This window comes from Rattus norvegicus, chromosome 13, assembly GCF_021556685.1.
Source record: "Rattus norvegicus strain SHRSP/BbbUtx chromosome 13, alternate assembly SHRSP_T2T, whole genome shotgun sequence".
Taxonomy (NCBI): domain Eukaryota; kingdom Metazoa; phylum Chordata; class Mammalia; order Rodentia; family Muridae; genus Rattus; species Rattus norvegicus.
Window position 1 is genome coordinate 85,477,784 of NC_141546.1, and position 22,142 is coordinate 85,499,925.

A 22,142-nucleotide genomic window follows, 5' to 3' on the forward strand; every position below is an offset into this window, starting at 1 on the left:
CAGAAACCTGTAGCCACTCTCCGCATTTTAAAAATGTATCCAACTCCACCACATTCTGTCAGAGATTCAAGATGCATCCTCTAGGTTGAGGTATTTTCAGTTTCTAAGGTTGTGACAGACATGAGGACTACAGTTATTCCTAAATTCGAAGCTTCTCTCACTCTGGATGAAGTCGGGGGTCAAAAACCAAACAAACCAAAAACATATCAAAAGGAGAGATCATGTTCCTCTGCTGTCCCGGTTGCACTCCAGGGGCCAGTCAGGGCTCCGCCGGGGCTCGGGCGTGAAGAAAACTCTTGAAAACGCACACGAAGTCCTTCTCAGGTCAGCATCTACAGTCAGATACAAGGCCAGCAGCGCCCTTCCCACGCCAGCCGGCGCCTGCTTAGCGCAGCGGCCGAACCCTGGAGGAGGCGGGGTCCCCGGGCGTAGAGCCCGACTCTGTGCGCTTCCCGGTCCTCCTCCTCCGCGCCGTCACTGGCTGCATCTTTCTGCCCCGGCACAATAGAGGCTCCGCCTTCCCTCCGCGCCAGCCCCGCGGCGCCCTGGGCCAGCAACCCTCCCTCGTCTTGTGCTCTGTGGCCACTGTCCGTCTTGAGTCCAGTCCCAGTGTGTCCCGGGCTTGGGCTTCCCGGCGCCAGTCTTCCACCTGAGCTCACCCTACGGCTCGCCCTCAGCAAGCCGGCGCTCTACTCCGCTCCCCCAGTCACCTCTTTCTTGTGACCTCTCTGCACAGTCTAGGTTGCTGGGGTCTGGAAGGAGATGTTCAGGGTCTCTGGGGAGCACAGTCCTGCTCCACTCAGCCACACCCAGCCTTAGACGGTTCTCTGAGCAACTACTCTTCCGGACTCCAGTGAAGACGCCTTCCAGCCTGTCTTTGTTGAGATCCCCCCCCCCCAACCCAAGGTGGTCTCTGTAGGGACTAAGGTCCCTATCGCTGCATCTCTCATGGCCTATCCTCTGCCATTGGTTCTCTGCTTTGCTTTGGTGGTGGCACGGGTCTGGGGGTCCAGTACACCTCCCACAGGGACAAGTGAGCCCCCCGATGTGCAAACAGTGGCGCCCACGGAGGATGACGTTCTGCAAAACGAGGCGGACAACCAGGAGAACGTTTTATCTCAGGTAGGATGAGGAATCTCATGCCCACCCGTCTTACCTTGGGGGACCGCAAGGACCTGAGGCTACTCCTGGATGAAGTGTTTGCGAGCAGCTGTTTTTCTCTGTATTTTTAGTGAAAAGGATGTTTACTTTTAGTTTGTCACATTATATTGCTTGTTTGGTGTTGGACAGGCTTTCTTGTAGACCAGGCTGGTTTCCAAGCTCACTGTGTGGTTGAGGCCAGCCTTGAACTTCTGGTCCCTCTTACCTCCGCTTCTCAAACGTGGAGATTCTACTGCTCTGACTTTAGTTTTGTGGCACTGTGATAAGGTATTGTGTTAAAAGTAAGGGCATGGGTCCTGCTCTCACAACTGCCGAGTGTTTCAGGCTTACTAAGGCAAGAGAAAGGAAAGGAAGATTCCATACACTTGTTGAGAAGAAAGATGTGTGTGCCTGTGCGTGTGCATGTGTGTTTGTTGATGTAATGGTTGTGAAAAGTCCCTCTTGCCTACGAGACTGCCTGTCAGAATTGGAATGTGTAAACAGGAGGGCACGTAGGATAGGAGGCAGATGGCATACGCGGTGGGAGATGTTTTATAACCCCAGACGAGCCATTCGGACAGAGGCATAAGGTGAAGGCAGAATGTGTGATGCCTAGGAGGGGGACCCCAGAACAGAGGGACTTGTGTTAAGACCTGGTGTACCAGGAGTAGAGTGTTAGTGCAGATCCACACAGTTGTGGCTGATTCTCTCTGGGAGCCAAGTGACCCAGGACATCGATGAGTGCTGTAGCGTGTCCATTGATGAACGAACTCAGAACTCAGAACACCCTGATAGCCCTCTCAGAGATGAGGAGCGGAAGCCAAAACTGAAAGGGAGTGCCTGGCTTCCATCACTCTGCAGCCTGCTTCTTGGGACTGTAAGGGGCGCTTCTCACACCTATGTGGCATTCCTACTCTCCAGAGCTGGGGGGCTGATGTACAGTGGGTGACTCCTTGGTCCTCAGGATGAGTAATGTCAGAGAAAGGATGCTGAGCGAGTTTCCTGTGCCTCCTCTAGGCCCTCAGTCTGAGTCCTTTCTCTCCCGAGAGAGAACTGTCAGCCCTACTTTGGGGTTGATCAAACCGCTTGTTTCTTCTTTTAATAATTATGCTAACATATGCCCTATGCCCACCCATAACCTCACACTGACCCTTAAATCAAAAAGACTTAAAAATCCCTCCCACTGGGACTCTGGAAAACCATAAACAAAAGCTTGCCTGAAACTGGAGCCCCCTGAAGGGAAGGAACCCATCCAGGGATCTCTGAGCAGGATTGCAGGGGAATCTAGGCAGTTTCAGAAAGGAGACCGGGGACGATTTACTGTCAACGTGGGGAGACTGGCTGCTTACGTCACCCTGAACTACCTACACCTCCTGCTTCCACTGGTGGAGTCTATATTTCAAAACAATCCTAAAGCAAACATTAGCTTTAAAAGAAACCCAACCGTTTCAAGGAAAACATTACATGCCTTCTTCCCGCAGACAGCATCCTAAGGAACATTTGCAGGCTCCAAGCCTACCCACCCACTGCCATCATTAGTCAAACGAAGGAACCCCTCTGACTGGTTAGGATGGGAGCTTGGCTTTGGGGATATAATACCTAATAGAGATGAGTTGATGGGGCTTACGGGGCAGGATGTGGGGGGTACTTTTCTCCTAGGGTAGGAGCAGCAGAAAGCCCGCAGAGGAACCTGGGAGGAGCATGTACCCAGAAGGAAATGTTTAACATTGGGAGCAGCAAGCACAGCTAGTTTTGTTCTGGTTTTGGCCTGGGGTTTTGATTCAGGAGCCAAAGGAACTCTTAGACTACATAAAGGTTACAGACTCCTGGACCTGTTTTCTTTCTGTCTCTACCCACTCTCTTTCTATCAATCTAATCCATCCTCGAAGGCTCACATCAAATACCACCTCCTCCGAGAAGTCTTCCCTAGTTCCTAGGTGGAGCCTCAGCTCTCAGCACAAGTGCTATCCCAGCTCTTCAGGGGCACGTAGCATTGTCTAGTCTGGGTGGCCTATTTACAGTGGTCTCCTTGGGAACAGGCTCTCTGCCTGGCCACCGCTACCAATTAGTGTATTTTGCACTGATGTGAAGAGGTACTCTGTATGTGCTGAATGAATGAATGAATGAATGAATGAATGAATGAATGAGTGAGTGAGAAACCTTTAGTCCTCATAGTCAAAGACCAGTTTTCTGATCCCTCCTTCAACTCTGTCTCTATTTCTAATGTGAACCTGGATTGGAGCCGAGGGACAGGGCTATGGAAAGAACGAGGTTTGGTTCTTGTTGTCCTTTCTTTTGTTTTGCTTTTTTTTTTCTAATTTTAATGCTAAAAGGTTAAGGCCCTGCTGTGAAATACACATCTTTTCAAGGCCTTCCTGCTAGCAGAACCCTGAGCACACTGGAGAAAATGTCTGTATCAGCGAATTGTGAGCTATGACTTGTTCTCTCCACGGCTCAGGGCTGAAGACTCTGGCTAGGGCAGCACATTTGACAAGATGACAAGCCCCGCTTCCTTGAGGAGCATGTGTGTGCAGACCTACAGCTCAGTCTCTCTCTCTGTGTCTAGCTGCTGGGAGACTATGACAAGGTCAAGGCTGTGTCTGAGGGCTCTGACTGTCAGTGCAAGTGTGTGGTGAGACCGCTGGGCCGAGATGCGTGCCAGAGGATCAACGAGGGGGCTTCCAGGAAGGAAGACTTCTACACTGTGGAAACAATCACCTCAGGCTCATCCTGTAAATGTGCTTGTGTTGCCCCTCCCTCTGCCGTCAATCCCTGTGAGGGAGACTTCAGGCTCCAGAAGCTTCGGGAGGCTGATAGCCGGGATTTGAAGGTAGGTTCTAATAAGAGGTGGTTCCTGGGGTGGGAGGGTACCTCGGGGACCTAGGAAACTACAGACCCATAGCTGGGCATAGAAAGCCTTTGAAGAGGGTCAGGCCTGGCCCCTGGAGACTTTGGTGTGGATCTGAGGCTGAGCTAACAGAGTCAGTGAGAGAAGGGTTGAGGGGGGAGCACATTATGCCCTATGCCAGAGGAACCAGAGAGGCCAGGCCTAGGAGGAGCTGCCAGGACCATCTGGCTAAAAGAACTAAGTGTTCTCCAGGAAAATCACTGTCACAACTTACTGTCAGTCTACCGTGTACATAGAAGCTGTAAGACTCAAGAGCAATGGACGAGCCCTTTGGTCCTGTCTCTGGTCAGGTCTTTACACTGCTCCTGGGCTTGCGTTCTGTAGAGTGGGGGGGGGGGGTTAAGACTATGTGGGCAGCCCCATGGTCAGGCGAGGGCTTCAGTTGCCCCTGTGCTAACTCTTTCACTTGTGTGCTCAGACTGACTTGTATTCCAGTCCTGGCTCCAGGGTCTTCCTTTGTTTCTCTGAGCCTGGTGGAGTACAATGTGGAGGTGTCTAGAGGGTCTGAGGACATTGAGGGATGGTACCCATTGAGTAGATCAGGAGAGACAGATATGGCTTCCACTGGTACCCACAATGGCAGTCGATGATTGCTCTTTAAGCAGAGGAGTGTTCAAAAGGACGAGGAATATCCCAGGTTTGGCCATGTAACTCAAAGTGGCACTTCTGTAGAACCTACTTTCTGAGCCCAGAGCTACAGTCAGTTCAGTTCCAGGGCTGAAATCTGGAAGATTCCTAGGACCACACCAGGCAAAATGTCAATTTAGGAATCAGAAAAATCGTGATTAGTCCATATAAGCCAGCAGTGGGATCCCTGGGGTGAAAGGAGACCTTCTGAATGTTGAGTGTTTCCATGGGGAGTTCCTCACTCGGAAGCAAAGCAAGGAGGCGACTGGAAAACAGAAATGGCAAAGGCATGGCCCAGCGTCTCCCAGGCACCATTCTTTGGTAGGAAGGCTCTCTTCCATGTCTCGCCTGCACTTTAGTCAGAGCTCTGCCAACTCTGGGTGCTTCCAGGGCCTAGATTATCAGGGGGAAGTGGCATTTGGAAGAGACAAGAAGGCTGCGTGCCCTGGGGCAGGTTACCACCTCAAACTCAGGCCACTGGGCTGGTTATGTTCCAGGATCTGCTTAGGTTGTTTTTATACTGAGAAGACTGTGGGAGCCTTTCAGGGCCTTTAGTCCAGGATAAAGTTAAGGGTTTCAGAAGCATGCCCTCAAGCATCTGCAGCCGCTATGCTGAGTGTTATGGGTCTGTTAGCAGAAAGTCTGATACAGATCTTCAGAGAACAGAGGTGAAAAGGCCCCAAAGGAGCTCAGAGACTGGTAAGAAAGGCTGACCTGTTTTATAACAGACACAGATAGCCCGTGAAAATAGCTAGACCTCGAGTTCACTTGTTCATGGAAGGCCATCTAATTCTTATTTTGAAGGCAGAATATCACAGTTGGGGCCTGTCTAAGTTCTTCCTTTCACAGATGTGCCTCTGAGGGCACCTCTCAATTCCTGGCTGGTGGATTCCCTGTAGAGCCTCCGACGTGGACATCTAAAAGGAAACTTCCTCCCTGGGGCTCTGTTGGGCCTAGTCCTGAACTAACTAACCCTCTGTTCTTGCTTCTCAGCTTTCTACAATTATAGACATGCTGGAAGGTGCTTTCTACGGCCTGGATCTCCTCAAGCTGCATTCGGTTACCACTAAACTCGTGGGGCGCGTGGATAAACTCGAGGAGGTAAGGAAGATTCTAGTCTTCCCCCCCCCTCTCTCTTTCTTGCAATCAAGTCCCCAAAGGATATAATACTGTACTGTTCCTTACTCAGTCCTACTGGGAGAAGTCCATGATGCTACTGACTGGCATCTAGCTCTTGTGGCCGAACAGTTGCTCCTTCAAGCACAAACCTGTATGACATCAGTTTTGCAGTGCTACTCTAAGTCAGTGGTTCCTAACCTCCCTAACACTGTGATCCTTTACCACAGTTCCTCATGGTGTGGTGACCCCCAACCACAAAGTTATTTTCGTTGCTACTTCCTAACTGTAATTTCGCTACTGTTAGGAATTATAATATAAGTATCTGATACCTAGGATATCTGATGTGTGACCCCCGTGAAAGGGTTGTTTGTCGCTCACCCCCAAAGGGGTTGAGACCACAGGTTGAGAACCACTGCTTTAAGTGATGGATGTAATCATGCAAGGACCGCAAACATCTCGATATTCCCCGTGGAATGCATAGGTTTTGAGGGTCCCATCATGGCGAGTCTGAGGCTCTCTGCTGAAGGATTGACAGAATGTGAGGAAGGAAGGATCTCTAACTTGTGCAGAAAGAGCAGCAGACTCAGGGTTGGCAGAGTGAGTGAGTCTGTTTACCCGTACCAAGTGGCTCTACTCCACCCCGTTCATGATGTGATTGTCCAGGGGACAAAAGGCAAAGTGGCCATGGTGGAGTGAATTCAGAACTCGTTAAATTGAATGCCGCATCTGGATTATGACCAAAGAGAGATGAAGATAAACATTCCCACAATGCACTGCTGGGAATGCTGGCCCAGAGAAGACAGCCACAGCATTTATGATTAGTAGCTCACATTCCCTTCATTCTGAAAAGACATACTCAGAGGGGCCCGTGAGACTGAGAGATAGCTTAGTGGGTAGAGGTGCTTGATGCTGGCCTCTTTATCTAATCCCTCGGACCCACACAGTGAAACAGACTTCCTCAAGGGGGCCTCTGATCTTCACACTGGGGTGTATGCACGCACACACACACACTCACTCATGCACACCCACACTCACTTATGCACACACACACTCATGCACGTGCACACACTCACACACGCGCACACACACACACACACACACACACACACACACACACACACGAGACGAGCCAGGGCGGAAAGAGAGAGTGAGAGTTCTTTTGTTTGAAGATTTATTTATTTATTTTATGTATATGAGTACACCATTGCTCTCTTTAGACACACATTACACATTACTTTAGGGTGTACATTACAGATGGTTGTGAGTCACCATGTGGTTGCAGGGAATTGAACTCAGAACCTCTGGAAGAGCAGTCAGTGCTCTTAACCACTGAGCCACATCTCTCCAGCCCAAGAGAGAGATTTTTAATTCCCCAAAAGCCAGACATGGTAGCCCATGCCCCTAATCCTGTCACTTGGAAAGCAGAGGCAGAGGATCATACATTCAAAGCCCTCTTGAACTCTGTAGCGAGACTTGCCTCAAAACGCTTTCCCAAAGAGCTAACCCCGGTTCTCTTTCCACCACCTGCAGGTTTAGACTCTTCCATGCAGGGAAGGGTGTAAGATTGGGTGACACAGCCACACAGATTACATCATCCCCCTGTACTCTGCCCACTCTCACTAGAGGGACTTCCTGGAGAGGCAGGCTTGTTGATAGCTAGAATGCTCGTTACGCTCCAAACAGAATCCATGCGGGAGCGGCACCCTCCTCATTGTGATCGCTTCCTTATTCTTTCAGATGGGTTGGTTCTGAAGAGATCCAGCCCAAGTCCAGAGCTTGGAAGCACTCTGTCCCCAGAGTCCTTTCGAACTGCCCAAATGTGGGATGTCCCTTTAAGGAAACGATTGACGGCCACCTCTTCTACTTTTATTTGACCTTGACAGCCACATAGTTTCCATTCCTCCTAGCAAGCACAGCTTGGGAAAGATAGCTTTGTGTGAGGATTCTAGAGGCCAAGGCCAGATACCCAGCCTCAACCCAGCCTCAGAGGAGGCCAGTGGAACGGCCTCTGCAGGACGATCAAGCCCATTCTCTGCTCCCGCTCTGGCCAAGGTTAGAAATGGGAGGAGTCTGGTGTGGTACAGTGGCCCAGCAGGGTGACACTGAGTCACACTGGGGTTTTGTCTCAAACATCATAGTGACAAGAGTATCTCTTTTCAAAACTCCCGTGTTTAGTAGCCAGTGTTGGATTTTTATAATAATCATCCTTGTGTTTACACAGCATTTTACAGTTTTTTTTTAACATTCCATATACATTTAGTGATTTGTTTCTGGGAGCTGGGCAGGATGTGAGACCTCAGGAAATTCCATGGCTTGCCTGAAATCAAGAAAAAAGAAGCCCAGGGCTGGGTTCTGGTTCAGGCCCTTCTGGTTCTGGTCCAAGGCTCTTTCTAATCACTCTCAGAAGTTCCTTTAAATCCTTGTTGTCTGCCCTGTAGGCATCAGTTTTTCCTAACCAGAGTTGAAAAACAATAGTTCTTCCAAGGGAGTTTCTAGGCAGAACTGTGGCTGTATCTCATGTGCGTGGCAGCCCTACTCTATAGAACTTTCCCTAAGCCAGATGAGCTCAGGCGACAGGTCACTTGTGCTGACAGGAGTCTTTTGACCCATGAAGGGAAGCACTATATCTTAGACTGAAGTGGAATCAGGCAGCCTGTCTGTCTGGGGTATGCAGTAATTGAAAAGGCAGAATGTTGGGGAAATGGAAAAAACACTCCCTCTCTCCAGCCTGGCTCTGTGGGAGGAATGGAAGTAAAACTCTGATCTCACTCCTTGCAGAATCTTGAGTCCCAAGGGGATCTCTCTGGAGGTCAGAAAGACTAAAGGAGGTCAGGTTAGAGGGGCTGTCCTCTCAGAGTAAGGTGGCTGCTCGGCTGTGCGAGTGGGCACTACGTGTGCACATCTGTCTCGGGCATAGAGGAGAAGGCAGGCATGGAAACCTCATTTGCAGATGAAAAAGGAAGGACCAAGAGAGAAGTGAGCCCTGGTTCAGAGCCTCCTCGCTCTCTGTGAAATCCTCCCTGGCAGCTCTGCCTGAGGGCTGAGTTTAACCTTTTATTTCAAGTGATGGAAAAGATACGTGCTTAGGAAACTGCACATTAGTGAGCATACAGCTTGACAACTTACTGTAAGGAGAACTTCTGAGGAAGTACCATCCACTGAAGACACACCCACGACCCCCCACGCTGTCCCAGGCTCACCCCCAGAGAAGCCTGATCATCTTCCTCGTCTTCTTTCTCATTTAAAAACATTTTTAAAAAGATTTATTTATTCCATTTTTACGAGTTTGAGTGTTGCTGCCATGAATGTATACGTACCACATGCCTGCACGGTACCCAGGGAGGTCAGAAGAGGGCATCAGATCCCCTTGAACTAGAGTTACAGATGGTGGGAAGCCACAGTGTGGGTGCTGGGAACTGAAACCCTGTCCTCTGCGTCTTAGCCATGGAGCCGTCTCTCCAGCCCCCTCCTTGATTCTGCATAGGTTTCTTCTCTGTGGATGAGTCCTCAAGTACAATAGTTTCATCTGTGTTCAAACTTCGATTATATAGAATCCTACAGAACATGTGTGTCTTCATGAATGTTCATATATGTTGAGCTGCCGTCACTCAACTTCACATTTCTAATATGTAACTATTGGTTTTTGTGTCTTATGATTCACTCACTCTTATTCCTATGTCCTGCTTAACTATATGGATATAATCCAGTTTTTCTATTCATTTGGCGATGATAGACATGATTTATTTCCAGATTCATATTCAGAATAGCCCACTAACACTGCTGTGTATTAATAGCCCAGGAACACTGCTGTGAATGAACAGCCTTGCACATATAACCTGGCACATGCTTGCTTGAATTTTTCATTTTTTTAAAGATTTATTTATTTATTTTATGTGAGTATTGTCACTGTCTTCAGACACTCCAGAAGAGGGCATTGGATCCCATTACATATGGTTGCAAGCCACCACGTGGTTGCTGGGAATTGAACTCAGGACCTCTAGAAGAGCAGTCAGTGCTCTTAACTGCTGAGCGATCATCTCTCCAGCCCTTGCTTGCAGTTTTTATGGCACAGGACAAGTAATGGAGTGAGTGGCTCATTAGTTATCTTAGACCAGTGGTTCTCAACCTTTCTAATGCTGCAACCCTTTAATACAGTTCCTCAACCATAAAATATTTCATTGCTACTTCATAACTGTAATTTTGCCACTCTTATGAATCATAATGTAAATATCTAAGATGTGGGATGTCTGATGTGCAACCCAAGGGGTTGTGACCCACAGGTTGAGAACTGCTGTCTCAGACTTTAAGGTAGTATTGTCAAACCGTCTTTCTCAAGTGAATACAAGTTTGTACTGCCTCAGGCAGATATGAACCTTCACCAGCACTTGAGAATATTAGGCTTTCTAATTTGGGGAAGGGGAAATACATTGTAGTAAAACCATCTGAGCCACAAACACGTTTCCTATTCGCTTTGGGGAGGCCTAAAACATGTACTCTGCTTTTAAAACCAGTCCAGAAAGAAGATACAGCCAAATATCTTCAACATGGCAGACTCATGCCGTCCTGCTTCTGCCAATGGCTGGGGAGGGGAGGAGAATTCAGAGACTGTGATGGGGGAGTTGGGTTTGAAAGGTAGCTAGACACAATGCATATATGCCAGGAGAGACGGGAATTGGAAGTTCAGGAGGGAAACCTATAGCTTCCAAAGACAACAACGAACCCTGTTCATTTCATACAGACCTGGGCGGCACTGATTAAATGTAAGCAAAGATTTTCATCCTGAACTGCAGGTGTACCAAGGACACAGAGACTTGCAGGCTGTCTAAGCCTGAAAATGGGTTCTCAAGGCTCAGGATTCAAAGCATAGGCTGTGACACCTAGTACAGCATCCTGCTTCCAGGATCATCAGACCTTCTCACAGGCAGAGAACACAGTGGAAGGAAGATGGTTGAGAGAACCAGCTCTATTGTGGAGGCTCTCAGGGATAAGATTTCCACAAAATATGCAAATCTCTGTAGAGCCCCCACCACATAAGGGCAGAACGCCTGTCAATGTTTTTGTATGAGTATTTAGATGTGCCTGTCTGTGATTGTATATATACATTTCTATATGTGTGACTACATAGTCCATGCTTGTGAAAACACACCATGAAAGCTGGGCTCACTTGTAATCCCAGCCTCTAGGTGCTGATGGTGGGAAGGCCAAGAATTCAGGGTAATTCCTTGCTGCAGGGAGCTCAAGGCCAGCCTAGTTGAACCAAGACACCATCTCAAACAACAGCAAAGAAGCAAAACCAAACACATGCTTGCCTACATGCCTTTGAAGCACAGTTTCTGTTGCCGAGGCCTCTGACCCTCTTAGTGGGTGGCTTTTCCTTTGACCTTGTGCACAGACAAGCATTTGGGGGTGGGTGGGCACTGTATGTCATTGGAGCATCTTCTCAAGATACTAGTGCTCCCGAGGAAGATTAAAAGTCTCTGATAGGTTTTTCAGACTCAGAGCTAGCCCCCTTCCTAGGATACCCTGGCTCAGGCATTGTTGAGCTTCTCCTCGAAACCTGAACGTCCATTGGCTTTGGTGTATCTGGCTCAGAAGGCAACATCAGAGAAGCATTCCTTACTCAGGGGGATATATATTTGCACTAACCAATTGGAAAATGTCATTCTCACCTGTGCAAAGCTGGCAGTGAGTTAGAGGAACTGTTGCTTTCCAAGTGACCCTCTCGCCTTGCCTCCCACCCATCGAAACATCCCAAGTGCTCACTCCCCTGATCAAAACTGCCTCTTCAGACAGGCTCACTGTAGTCTTTTCTCCCTGGTGGCTTCTTTAAGTGGCCTTGGAGAAGAAGGTCTTCAGCAGAGTGCATTCTGAAAAGGCAGACAGTCAGCGATGTTTTCAATACACCTCTCAGCTTTCCTTAATCCAATTTACATCTTAAAATGAGTTCAAGGCAACGTATCACCTCCCCTGGGGTTATATATGCTTCAAATCTAATTTGCTACTGTGAAATGCAAACTTGCTTCTTGGCTAAAGGTATAGGAGTCAGCCTTTCATCTGTTGGCTTAGGGACAGCACATGGCTGCCAGGTTATCAGAGAACGTATGGCTTGGTTTTGGGGGGTGTCTGAGGTTTCTGACTAACATAGAAACTCATCCCCAGGATCTGGGACTTATCTGATCTGACTCCCTTTCCAAGTTTGGGATCTCCTAAGGGCAGCTGGGTAGTCGTGTTCTTTGTTCCCCACTCCTGGCTCAGCGGCACCTGATACTCCCAAGATGCTCGGCAGCTGTTTAGTTGGGGGAGGATTTAGAGCAGCAGCCGGTGGCTCCCTTACCCCATGTCCACCTGCTCCACCAGCTGTGGTCAGAAGGATTGGGCCACAGCCTCTCCGACCTGCCATCAGGAGCATCAGCTGCTCCCAGCTGTTCTTCCCACTCACCCCAGCTCTCTTAGTAAGAGCTGGGAGACAGCTGTCAGCTGGGGTGACTGTCCCTGGCCATCTGCTCTGAGTTGTATCCGCGGCTTAGAGGGGGAGGAGACAGTAGACCCCTTCACTGCTGCAAGGCCACTTCAAGCTTGCCATCAGCACCCGAGCCTAGTGTGCACCTAGCCATATCTTCCAGGTAGCCTGCTGCATGAGTTGGAGCAAAGTTAGGCCTCCATGCAGTCTGGCCCCGCTGCCTCCTACAAGCATCTTATGTAGCACAGGGTTCTTTCGTCCCTCCCTGCCTCGGCCATACCAACCATAGCTCTTCTTTCCTTTCACATCTGTGCATCTGCTTCTATGACTGTAAGGGCCACTCAGCGTCACCTATGCATCTCCAGGCCTGATTCACCCCAAGCACTAAGCCACACACAACCTGTAGCAAACCTGGGTGGGATGAATGCCTTCATTCTTTCTCCAATTGGCCTGGAGAGGTTTCACTGGTGGCTTAGTTATATAACCCAGCCGGGAACTCCAGAGCTTTTCTCCAGGCATCCTCCTCTTGCTTCTGGTTAAGAAAAGCAAGACCATAGAGAGCGTTCTACTGCCGTTCTCCCTGACCCTAACAGTATTGTCACAAGCAAGGCATCGATGGTACCTTCTGTCTCTACCTACCATACTCACCCACCAATAGCTATGAAAGTTCAGGGTGGAGTGTGCACCCCGAGGACACTCTTTCCCCCATGCCCATCGCTGTGCAGAGTTGGCTTTATTGGCTTCTACACCTCCCCAAAGTGTTTGCTGACCGACTGCTGAGCTGTGTGCTCATGAACGCCCACGCTGAGCCCACTTCCACCTCTGTGTTGTTTTTGCATTGCCCGGGGACTCTGCCCAATGCACATGCTCCCTCCCTCTGCTCTTTATACCGCTAGCCACAACTAGCACTGGTACCTTTACCCGGTTGATCACATGGGCTCGCTCTTAGCCTATCGTCCGCCACGGCTAACTGCGTGTCTCTAGCACATGGCGCGTCTCGAGTGCACACTCCCAGTTCCCCAGCTCTGCCTCGTCTAGGGACTCATAGTCAAGCGTCCAGCTCTTTAATTGTGATCAGCCCTTTGTCCCAGCCCTCTGGGATGCCTGCTCTTCCAGTTCCCTCCCCACCCTCCACTTCACGGCGCCAGGATCCTTGGCAGGGACCATGTAGTGTGCTGGCTCAGACCAGACAGGCACCCTTCTTGCTGTCTTCAGTGCTCTTTCCGAGAAGAAAGTTGTATACATCGTAAATGTCATGGTCACTGCTGGTCCCAGAGGGAAAGAGCTCAAGGCATGAGATCATGCAGTTCACTTATTTGCCAGGGTAGGATCCTAAGCACTCTGAGTGGGTGATTGCCATGCCCACCTCCGAGAAGTGCCCCACAAAGGGCCCTTAGTGTGAGGAGAGCAGAGCCCGAGGAAGGACCAGCAGCCATGTTTGGGAGGTGACTGAGTGGAGGTAGCCACAAAGGGGCAGCTGCTGCTCCTGCCCTGAGGACATCAGCTGGCTCAGCCCAACAGACTGATGGGGGGTGGAGTGGGGAGGGTGATGCCACCTCCAGCCTACTGTTTATTCAGGCGGCCAAGAGGCTTTGCTGTTCCCACGAGGGACATTAACTATACAGCCCCTCTGGGTTTTCGGAGCTAGCCTGCGTCAAACCCTCCTCTGTGGAAATCTCAAATAATGGCCCTGCTGAAGTCAGAAAGGGGATTGGAGACTATAAATCAGTGGGCAGCAAACCCCTAGGAAATCGGTAGGCAGGAGGGAGGAGTTGCACCTGTGGGCTTCTGTGACAGCCCAGAGAGCATTGCGCTGGAAGCCCATGCTCAGGGGTGTTCAGAAGTCAGAGGGTCTGCTTTTCACACAATAAAGATACTCAAACCCACAGCCATACCGTCCAAGATATTAGCTCTTTGGGTGGAGTTCTGGGGCCGAGAACACAACTAAGTACCCGGGGAGTGTTGTCCCTGCCCTCTGTGAGGGTCAGTACTGGCCTTTGTTATGTTACATTGTGTCTGCCCAATTCTTTTCTCTGGTCATGTTTTCTCACTGTTTGATCTGTTGCTTTCTTTCCTCTCACTGAAGGTGATCTTCCCCAGGGTGGGTTCCTCACTGGTCTTGCTCAGTAAGCCGCCTCACGGCCCTCAGCATCCATGCACTGACAAGGACATTCCACAGCTGGCCTCTGCACTGCTGCCTCTCTTAGGCTAAGAAGCTCTGGATGGGACAGCTGCTCTATGCTGGCTCATATGGATTCCAGAGACCAGGAACTTTTCCACTCTCACCCAGGATGACCCTGGCTGATAGGAACAGCTTCCTTTCCACTTCCGTTCACTCGTTCTTGAGCTTCTTTTTAAGGCAACTTTCCTCAAACTCCCAGGTAGACTCAGCCCACGTGGAGATCCTGGGAAAATGCAGGTTCTTATTCTGCAGGTCTGGGAAAGGCCCTGGGGATTTGCATTTTTTGACAAGTTCCTTCGTGCTGCTGATGGTGCCGGTCTCTTGTCCATACTTTGAGTAGCGGGGATCTGTGGAAGTCCAGTGTCCTGAGTTGCTCAGAAGAGGCACGAATGTAAGAGCTCTTGTGCATCCAAAAGCTAACTGTAAGGATGCTGTGGCATCTTAAGTGCTTGGTACTGCCGAGGGCTGGCTGCACTGGCTGGGTACCTGGAGTGGTCCAGTAAGTGAACGTTGGGAGCAAAGGCCAGCAGACTGATGATAAGTCAGCTCTGCCACTTCTCACTTATTATTAATGTGAGTGTGTGTCATAAGTGTGTGCATGCCCACAGCACACGTGTAAAAGGCAACTTTGTGGCCTTGGTTCTCTCCTTCCGACTTTGTGTGGGTTCTGAGAATTGAACTTATGTCCCCAGGCTTTTGGAACAGCTCAGGCCATCTTACTAGCCCTCTGACAGTGTTTTTTAAAATGACAGTTACCAAATCTCATCCTTACTGCAGGCCTAAGCAGCCTTACTGTATTGTGAAAGGTTAGGCCTGAATGGTGGGGTCCACTCCAAGGACGGTGCTACCAACAACAACGGCCTAGTGTTTTCCTTAGGCATTCAGATGTATCCAGTCCTCATAATCATGCATAGGGAATGTCCCAGCACTGTCAGCTTTTTATGAATGGGAAATGCATATGGAGGGAGTTTAAATGATTCACCTAAGATCACAGAGCTCGGAATAGCAGCAGTGAGGCCCGAGTTGGACACCCTCTTCCTTAACCTATGGTTTAACCATTGTGCCTCTGAAAGCTTGTCAGGAAAGACCACACACACTCACTCAGGGGGAGGTCCCCAAACAAGACCCTTTGTCACAGACTGTAGCTTCCACTGCCGATTCTGTGCAATTTAGAGAGTCTGACTTGGGCTAAGCCCTGGAGAACACGGGAGCCATTTGAAGGCTCAAGATGAAATGGCCCTAGAGTGCTGTGCTGACCATTTTGGAGTCTGGAAAATTTAACTGGGCTCTCCTGGGCATCCCGCATAGGAGCCCTGGAGCCACATTGTCTGGATGTTACCAACTTCTTAGATAGAGGAACATCACCTTGCCTCTGAGCAACCCAGGCTCCCTTCTAGGACATTAGTAGCACCGTTATCAGGCTTCAGGCCTGTGCCTGGAAATGTCTGAGCTTTGGCACTTCTGTATCTGGTAAAAGGTGGAGAGCAAATCCAACTTCTCTTTTACTTGGTTTCTTTCTCTACTAACCTTTACCAACTTCAAAAACAGGGCCCAAAGGTGAACACGTCCGACATCTAAGTTTCATTGATTGTGCATGTGTGTGGCTGTGGAACTGGGTGTTGAACCAAGGACCTCGCACACGGTGGGCAAGTGTTCTACACAGGCTGCATCCTCAGAACTTTTCGTGTCTTTTTATTTTGACAGTAAGTTGCCAAGGCTGGCCTTTAGTCTACTCTGTATCCTAGGCTAGCCTTGAGCTTGCTCAGTATCCCAGGCTAGCCTCAAGCCTGTAGTCTTTTTGTTGCAGCCTTCTTTTTCATTATTATTAAATTTATTTACTTATTCTCTTTACAACCCAATATCAGCCCTTCCTCTTCTCCCAGTACCCCATCACGCAAGCTCACCCCTCCATTCTCCTTTTCTCTTTTGAGAAGGGAAAGTCCCACTCTGGGCATCAAACACCTCCCCCTCCCATGGCACATCAAGTCCCTGTATAAATAAATAAATAAATAAATAAATAAATAAATAAATAAATAAATATATACATAAATAAATAAATTTAATAATAATGAAAAAGAAGGCTGCAACAAAAGACTACAAGCTTGAGGCTAGCTGGGATACTGAGCGCATCCTCTCCCACTGAGGCCAGACAAGGCTGTCCGTTTAGGGGCGCGGGATCTACAGGCAGGCAGGCAACAGATTTAGGGACAGTCCCTGCTCCAGTTGTTTCGGGGACCCACTTGAAGACCAAGTTGCTCATCTGTTACATCTGTGCAAAGGAACCAGGTCCAGCCTGTGCTCACTCTTTGGTTGGTGACTGTCTCTGAGAGCCCCAAGGGTCCAGGGTAGTTGACTCTGTTGGTCTTCCCATGGAGTTTCTGTTCTCTCTGTTGCTGCAGCATTCTGTGGAGCTGGGGCTGTAGGCCTGAGCCACCAGCCCTGGTTACACACAATATTTGATTGTATTTCTTTTCAGAGCTGAGGATGGAGCCCGGGGCTTTATGAAAGATAGACAAGGCTTCTACAACCTCTGGGCTACATCCTCAACATTGCCTTAAAGATTTTATTTACTTATTTATTATTTATGCATGAGGGCATACACAGACAGGCAACTCTCATGCACTCCCACACATGTGCACATGTCTCAGCATGCGTGTGGAGGTCAGAGGACAACTTAACAGTGGTTGTTTTTCTGTCTCCACCGTGTCCAGGAATTGAACCCAGATCACCAGCAAGCCCCATTTTTGGCTGAGCTATGCTGCTAACTCCATGCCATGATGCTTTAAAGGGTTCTACTTCTATTACTTTTGTCAGTGTGTCTGTGTGTGGGTGTGTACACGTGAATGCGGGAATCCAAAGAGGGTGGCGGTGGTAGATCCCCGTGGAGTTGTAGTTACAGGGAGTTCTGCGCCTCAGAATAACACGGAATACAGAGTAGCCCGATGTGGGTGCTGGGGCCTGAACTCGGGTTCTCTGCAGCAGCCCCGGTAGAACATTGTAGATATTCATGGAACCCTAGTGTAGGACCACAGTTGAACAGCGTCGGGGCTCTATGAAGTCACTTTGTCTGAAACTAACTACAGGACAGCGAGACTCTCTGTAACTCAGATCCCACCTACACCGGCCGCAGCTCTGCCTTCCACAGTCCCCTTGCTTGGATGTTCTGACCGTACTGTCCTGTCAGGCATGCAGAGTCTCGGCAACAGTCTCTCCTCCATGACAACAGCCAGCCCCCTGCTCTGTGCCAGCTGACCAAGATGTGGCTTTGACTCTTCTTGGTGTGAATCAGGGGTAGAGGCTGGCAGCTGCCAGCGTGGGGTCACTTCAGGCAGCTGTGAAACGCGCAGACAGGAAAGTTTGAGGTCAGCCTATCCATTTTCTATGGGAGTGATGCAAGGGGGCAGGGATGAAAGGTTGGTGCCCATAGAAAAGCAAAGTAAGTACAGTATTTAAAATCACTCCCATACCCTTCCTCTCTATGCCGGACGACTGATTCACTTGAGCGAGTGAACAGAATCGTGGGCATCGTTCTTCATCACTGGAGAATGAACACCATATACAAATAAACAAAAAGAGCTGGGTACCCTGGCCATGGCAGTGGTATTAGAAGGGAAGCTATGGTAGCCTGGGTATTTCTAGCTCTTGGGTCTGGAAACACTGCCTGAGTGCCTGTCACTGGTTCCCAGTACAGGGCTAGGCATATGTATGGGCTCCGATTTTTCATTGGCTCCATCCTCTGAGACATCCCCAGGTCCGTGTATCACCCACTCTGAGCTCATTCCCACGTCTTACCTCCATTCTCTGATCCATCTCCGTCCGGGGCTGCAAATCTCCATGCTCCAAGCCATCCCACCTCTGAATAGCTCAAAGTTGCTAGTTACCTACTGTCTGTCTTCAAAACATTTTAATGTTCACCCTTCTTCAAAACCTGTTTCCTTCTCAGGAAGTCTCTAAAAACCTCACCAAGGAGAATGAGCAAATCAAAGAGGATGTGGAAGAAATCCGAACGGAGCTGAACAAGCGAGGCAAGGAGAACTGCTCTGACAACATCCTAGGGAACATGCCAGACATCCGCTCAGCCCTGCAGAGGGATGCGGCCGCAGCCTACGCCCACCCAGAGGTACGGCCCCATCTCGCCAGGGCATCTCCTTGGCCTGGAAGTGGGAGATCAGCTTGAGGAAGAGCTGAAGAGGATTCATGACTGAATCCTTCCTCATCCAGGTTCTCACTTCTGTGTAACGGCTCCATAGGTGTGATGGGTAGGACTTGGCCCAGTTTCACTCAACATGGACTGCTAGAGAAATTCAGTAAGGGTGGAAGTTGGCACTCAAATCGGGGTCTTCTAAGCCTTGGTACTGTTCTCACGGTATCCAATGCTTCTCGCTCGAGCGTCCCTTACAGGAGGACATACATGCTCCTACCTGGGACCATCTACATTTGCATCTCTCTTAGCATCATTATCAACACCACATTTTTTCTCTCTTGGAAATGCTTCAGCTTGCAGACAATAAATGATATGGTCCCCCTGTTTGTAAGGGACTTATTTATACATGTCCATCACTGTCTGGTTATCAATGAAGTTCTGGAAAGCAGGCCAGACACAGGTCAGTAACCCATCTTACCGATAGATGGGTATAGATCCTGGATCAGCTGGAGAGTAGCACAGAGGTTTTCAACCCCTGTTCCTTCCACCCACTTGTGTCCATACCACAACGCTAGCCCTGTACACAAGGGCTAATACAGTTTTGGGTAATGCCACAGACCTGCTTGCATAAAAATATCTCTTCCTTTGGTGACTTCTAAAAATTACTAGCTGGGCTTGGTGGTACACATCTTTAACCCCAGCACTTGGGAGGCAGAGGCAATTAGATCTGTGTGAGTTTGAGGCTGGTGTGGTGAGTTCCAGCACAGACAGGGCTATGTGATGATGGGGTGGTGGTGGTGGTGGTGGTGGTGGTGATGATGATGATGATGATGATGATGATGATGATGATGAAGATAAAAAATCTTCTATGTGGTTAAATATGTTTCCATGCACTATAGGGGGACAGCAACATTTCTGAGACCAGCCTCACTTTAACTGTCCTCTGGGTCTGTAGTGGATGGCAGAACTGAGACGCAGTGGTGTCCTGGGTAATTGTGCTGGGTGTGTGTTGGGCAGAGCCTGGGTTAGTTAGAGACTGATCTGCATGCTGTGATGTATAAAAGGTTGGGAAGTGTGTTTCTTCTGCTTTCTGTTACTGTGACAAACTACCTGAGGTAATCAACCAAAAAAGAGGAATGGTCGAAAGACTTGATTTCAGAAGTTTCAGCTCATTGTCACTGCTTCGGGTGGGGAGCATGTGGTACAATTCTGCCAGTTGCCCCAGGGCATGGCAAAGCAAAGGAGGAGAAGGGGCTAGGGCCCTATGTCCTAACTTCTCCCACTAAACCCCATGTTTTAAAGCTTGCACCACCTCATAGCACCATGAGCTAGACACCAAGCCTCCAGTAAATAGACCTTTAGGAGTCTTAAGATCCAATTTATAGCAGGCCACATTGCTTTATGGGACTCTGTTGCCTGGGTCATTGTGAGTTTGGATAGAGAGGGCTGAATGCTCTGTGTGTAGGCTCCAAACTCTTAGTTAGGTTGGTTGATGGGCGTCATCTCTCCTACACTAGCTTCGAACTCGCTATGTAGCCAAAGACGACCTTGAACTCCTGATTCTCTTGCCTCCAACTCCCAGGTGCTAGGATTACAAGTGTGTACTACCATGCCAGGTCTATGTGGTGCTAGGGACCAAACCCAGGACTTTGGACAAGATAAGCACTCTACAAACCAAATTGCTTTCCCATCTTACAGGCTGAGAATTCTTGGGTAAAGAAACTCTTTGTAGTGGTCCCAGGGGGGCATACATGGTGGGCCTGGGAACGTTTGGGTACATGTGTTCTGAAGGCAAGATGACAGATGGGGACTTGGAGACAACAAGCACTGGAAAAGTATGGTGTGTGGGCTTCCCCAAGAAGCCAATCCCTGAGGAACAATCGTCAATTACCTGGCTTTTGATGCTTTTGAAATATTCCTTCATAAATAATATTTCCCATTTTTGAGTGTCCCTTACATATTGGCCACTGAAACATGTGTTTAGCCTGTCTGGTGGGTCACCCCCGAGGGAACCTGAAATCATCACCCCAAAGCCAGAAGATCTGGGAACCAGAAATGGACATAAAAGTACTTGCCCCCCACACTTGGGTCCCGTCCCTCTCATTTCAGCCCCCACTGCCCAGTGCAGCCAGAATTCCTTGCCTTCTGCTTCCAGCCTCCCAGTCAGCCAGGCTGGAGAATGTGGTCTGGTGTCTTGATGACACATTCTGTGGTATGTTCAAGAACCCAGCTCAGATTTCCCGAGGGCAAACTGCAAACCAAATCGAACACATCAAACTCTTTTTCTCCTTGCTCAGCAAAGTCCTCCCCAGTCTTTCCCTGAGTCCCCACAGCACTCAGTGCTGAAGTTAGCACAGTCCACCCAGCCAGGCTAGAGGCACAGAGGGAAATGCAGAACGCCCAGAGGTATGGGTAGGCTCGTTCCCTCCGTGTGTATGCAGCAGCCCTGTGTCTTCGGTGAGCACCAAGCTGCAACAGGGGGAGATGGTTCTAGCTGGTTATTTTTGGTTCTTGCAGATGATGTCAGACAATTCTTGGAATGGCCAGTGATTATTTGTAAGGTGGTCTTCCAACACGGTCCTTGTCTAGAAGGTTGGCAGGGAGGCCTGGAGACTAGGTTGGTGGTGGAAAAGGCAGAGTGGGTGTGGGAACACACTGGATGCCAGGAGGTGAAATCATTTGGCAGACTCTTGGATGAACAGAGAGGCAATCAAAACGTGGTAGGGGTAGTGGCCGCCCAGTTCAACTTGTCGCCAGCGAATCCAAGGAAATTATATGTTGTCTGGCAAAGGCTGTCCACCGTCTTGCTCCATATCCTTGGCTGGGACAAAAAAGCTGCAGTCCCTGCCCTTTCCCGAGAGCCTGGAAATAAAGTCAGTTCCTGGGGTTTGCCACAAAGAAATGACAGCTGGCTTCTCTGACAGAGAGGAAAACCAGTGCCAGCAATTAGATGCCCCTGGGCATTTGAGGTAGGGGCTGCGGCAAGAGCCTCTTGTTAGCCTCCTGGGCAGCTCTTTCCACTGGGAAATGAAACATCTTCCACATCCATCCACTGGGCAGTTGCCAGACCACAGCCCTGAGGACATGGAGATGTTGGCCACTTTTTGGAAGGCAAAGAAGTAGACCTGAGGTCACAACAATGTGGCTTAATGTAAGGAGGAACACGGGCCCAAGAAGTAACAGTGGGGCCTACTTGATGTCTGCATGACTTCATTTGTGTTCTTCTGGGCCACTTTGCCAGATGGCGTTTCAACTAAGTTACTAAACGGCTGTGTCCTTATCCATGAAATGCTGTAACATCACCTTGATCCATTGTTATGAGAAATAAAAATAATATATAGTGGGCTGGCCATGATAGGTGCTCACTGAAATGGCACCAGCAACGAGTAGGCATCCCCATACCTCTGGTAGAAGTTACCTCACAAGAGGCTTGAGGGATGGTATGGAGGCTGGACACCGTTAAGGACACAGCTGGCATACTAGTATGTTTCGTGTTCTCCTGAGAAGTTCTTTTACCCCAGTGAAGGGGGATTGGCAAAGATGTGTGTACATTTTTTCCAGC

At 49.3% G+C, this 22,142-nt stretch overlaps 1 protein-coding gene across 2 annotated transcripts in view; it reads left to right on the forward strand.

Moving 5' to 3' along the window:
- The first annotated feature begins 538 nt into the window (after positions 1-538).
- The window catches only part of Olfml2b (olfactomedin-like 2B), a 37,244-nt gene continuing 15,640 nt past the window's right edge, over positions 539-22,142 (forward strand). The window contains 4 exon segments of one of the 2 annotated variants that reach the window (NM_001107195.1): positions 539-1,122; positions 3,707-3,970; positions 5,669-5,776; positions 18,380-18,556. In NM_001107195.1, the coding sequence (NP_001100665.1) occupies positions 949-1,122; positions 3,707-3,970; positions 5,669-5,776; positions 18,380-18,556 (723 nt within the window). In that variant the 5' untranslated portion in view covers positions 539-948. 2 annotated transcript variants of the gene reach the window in all.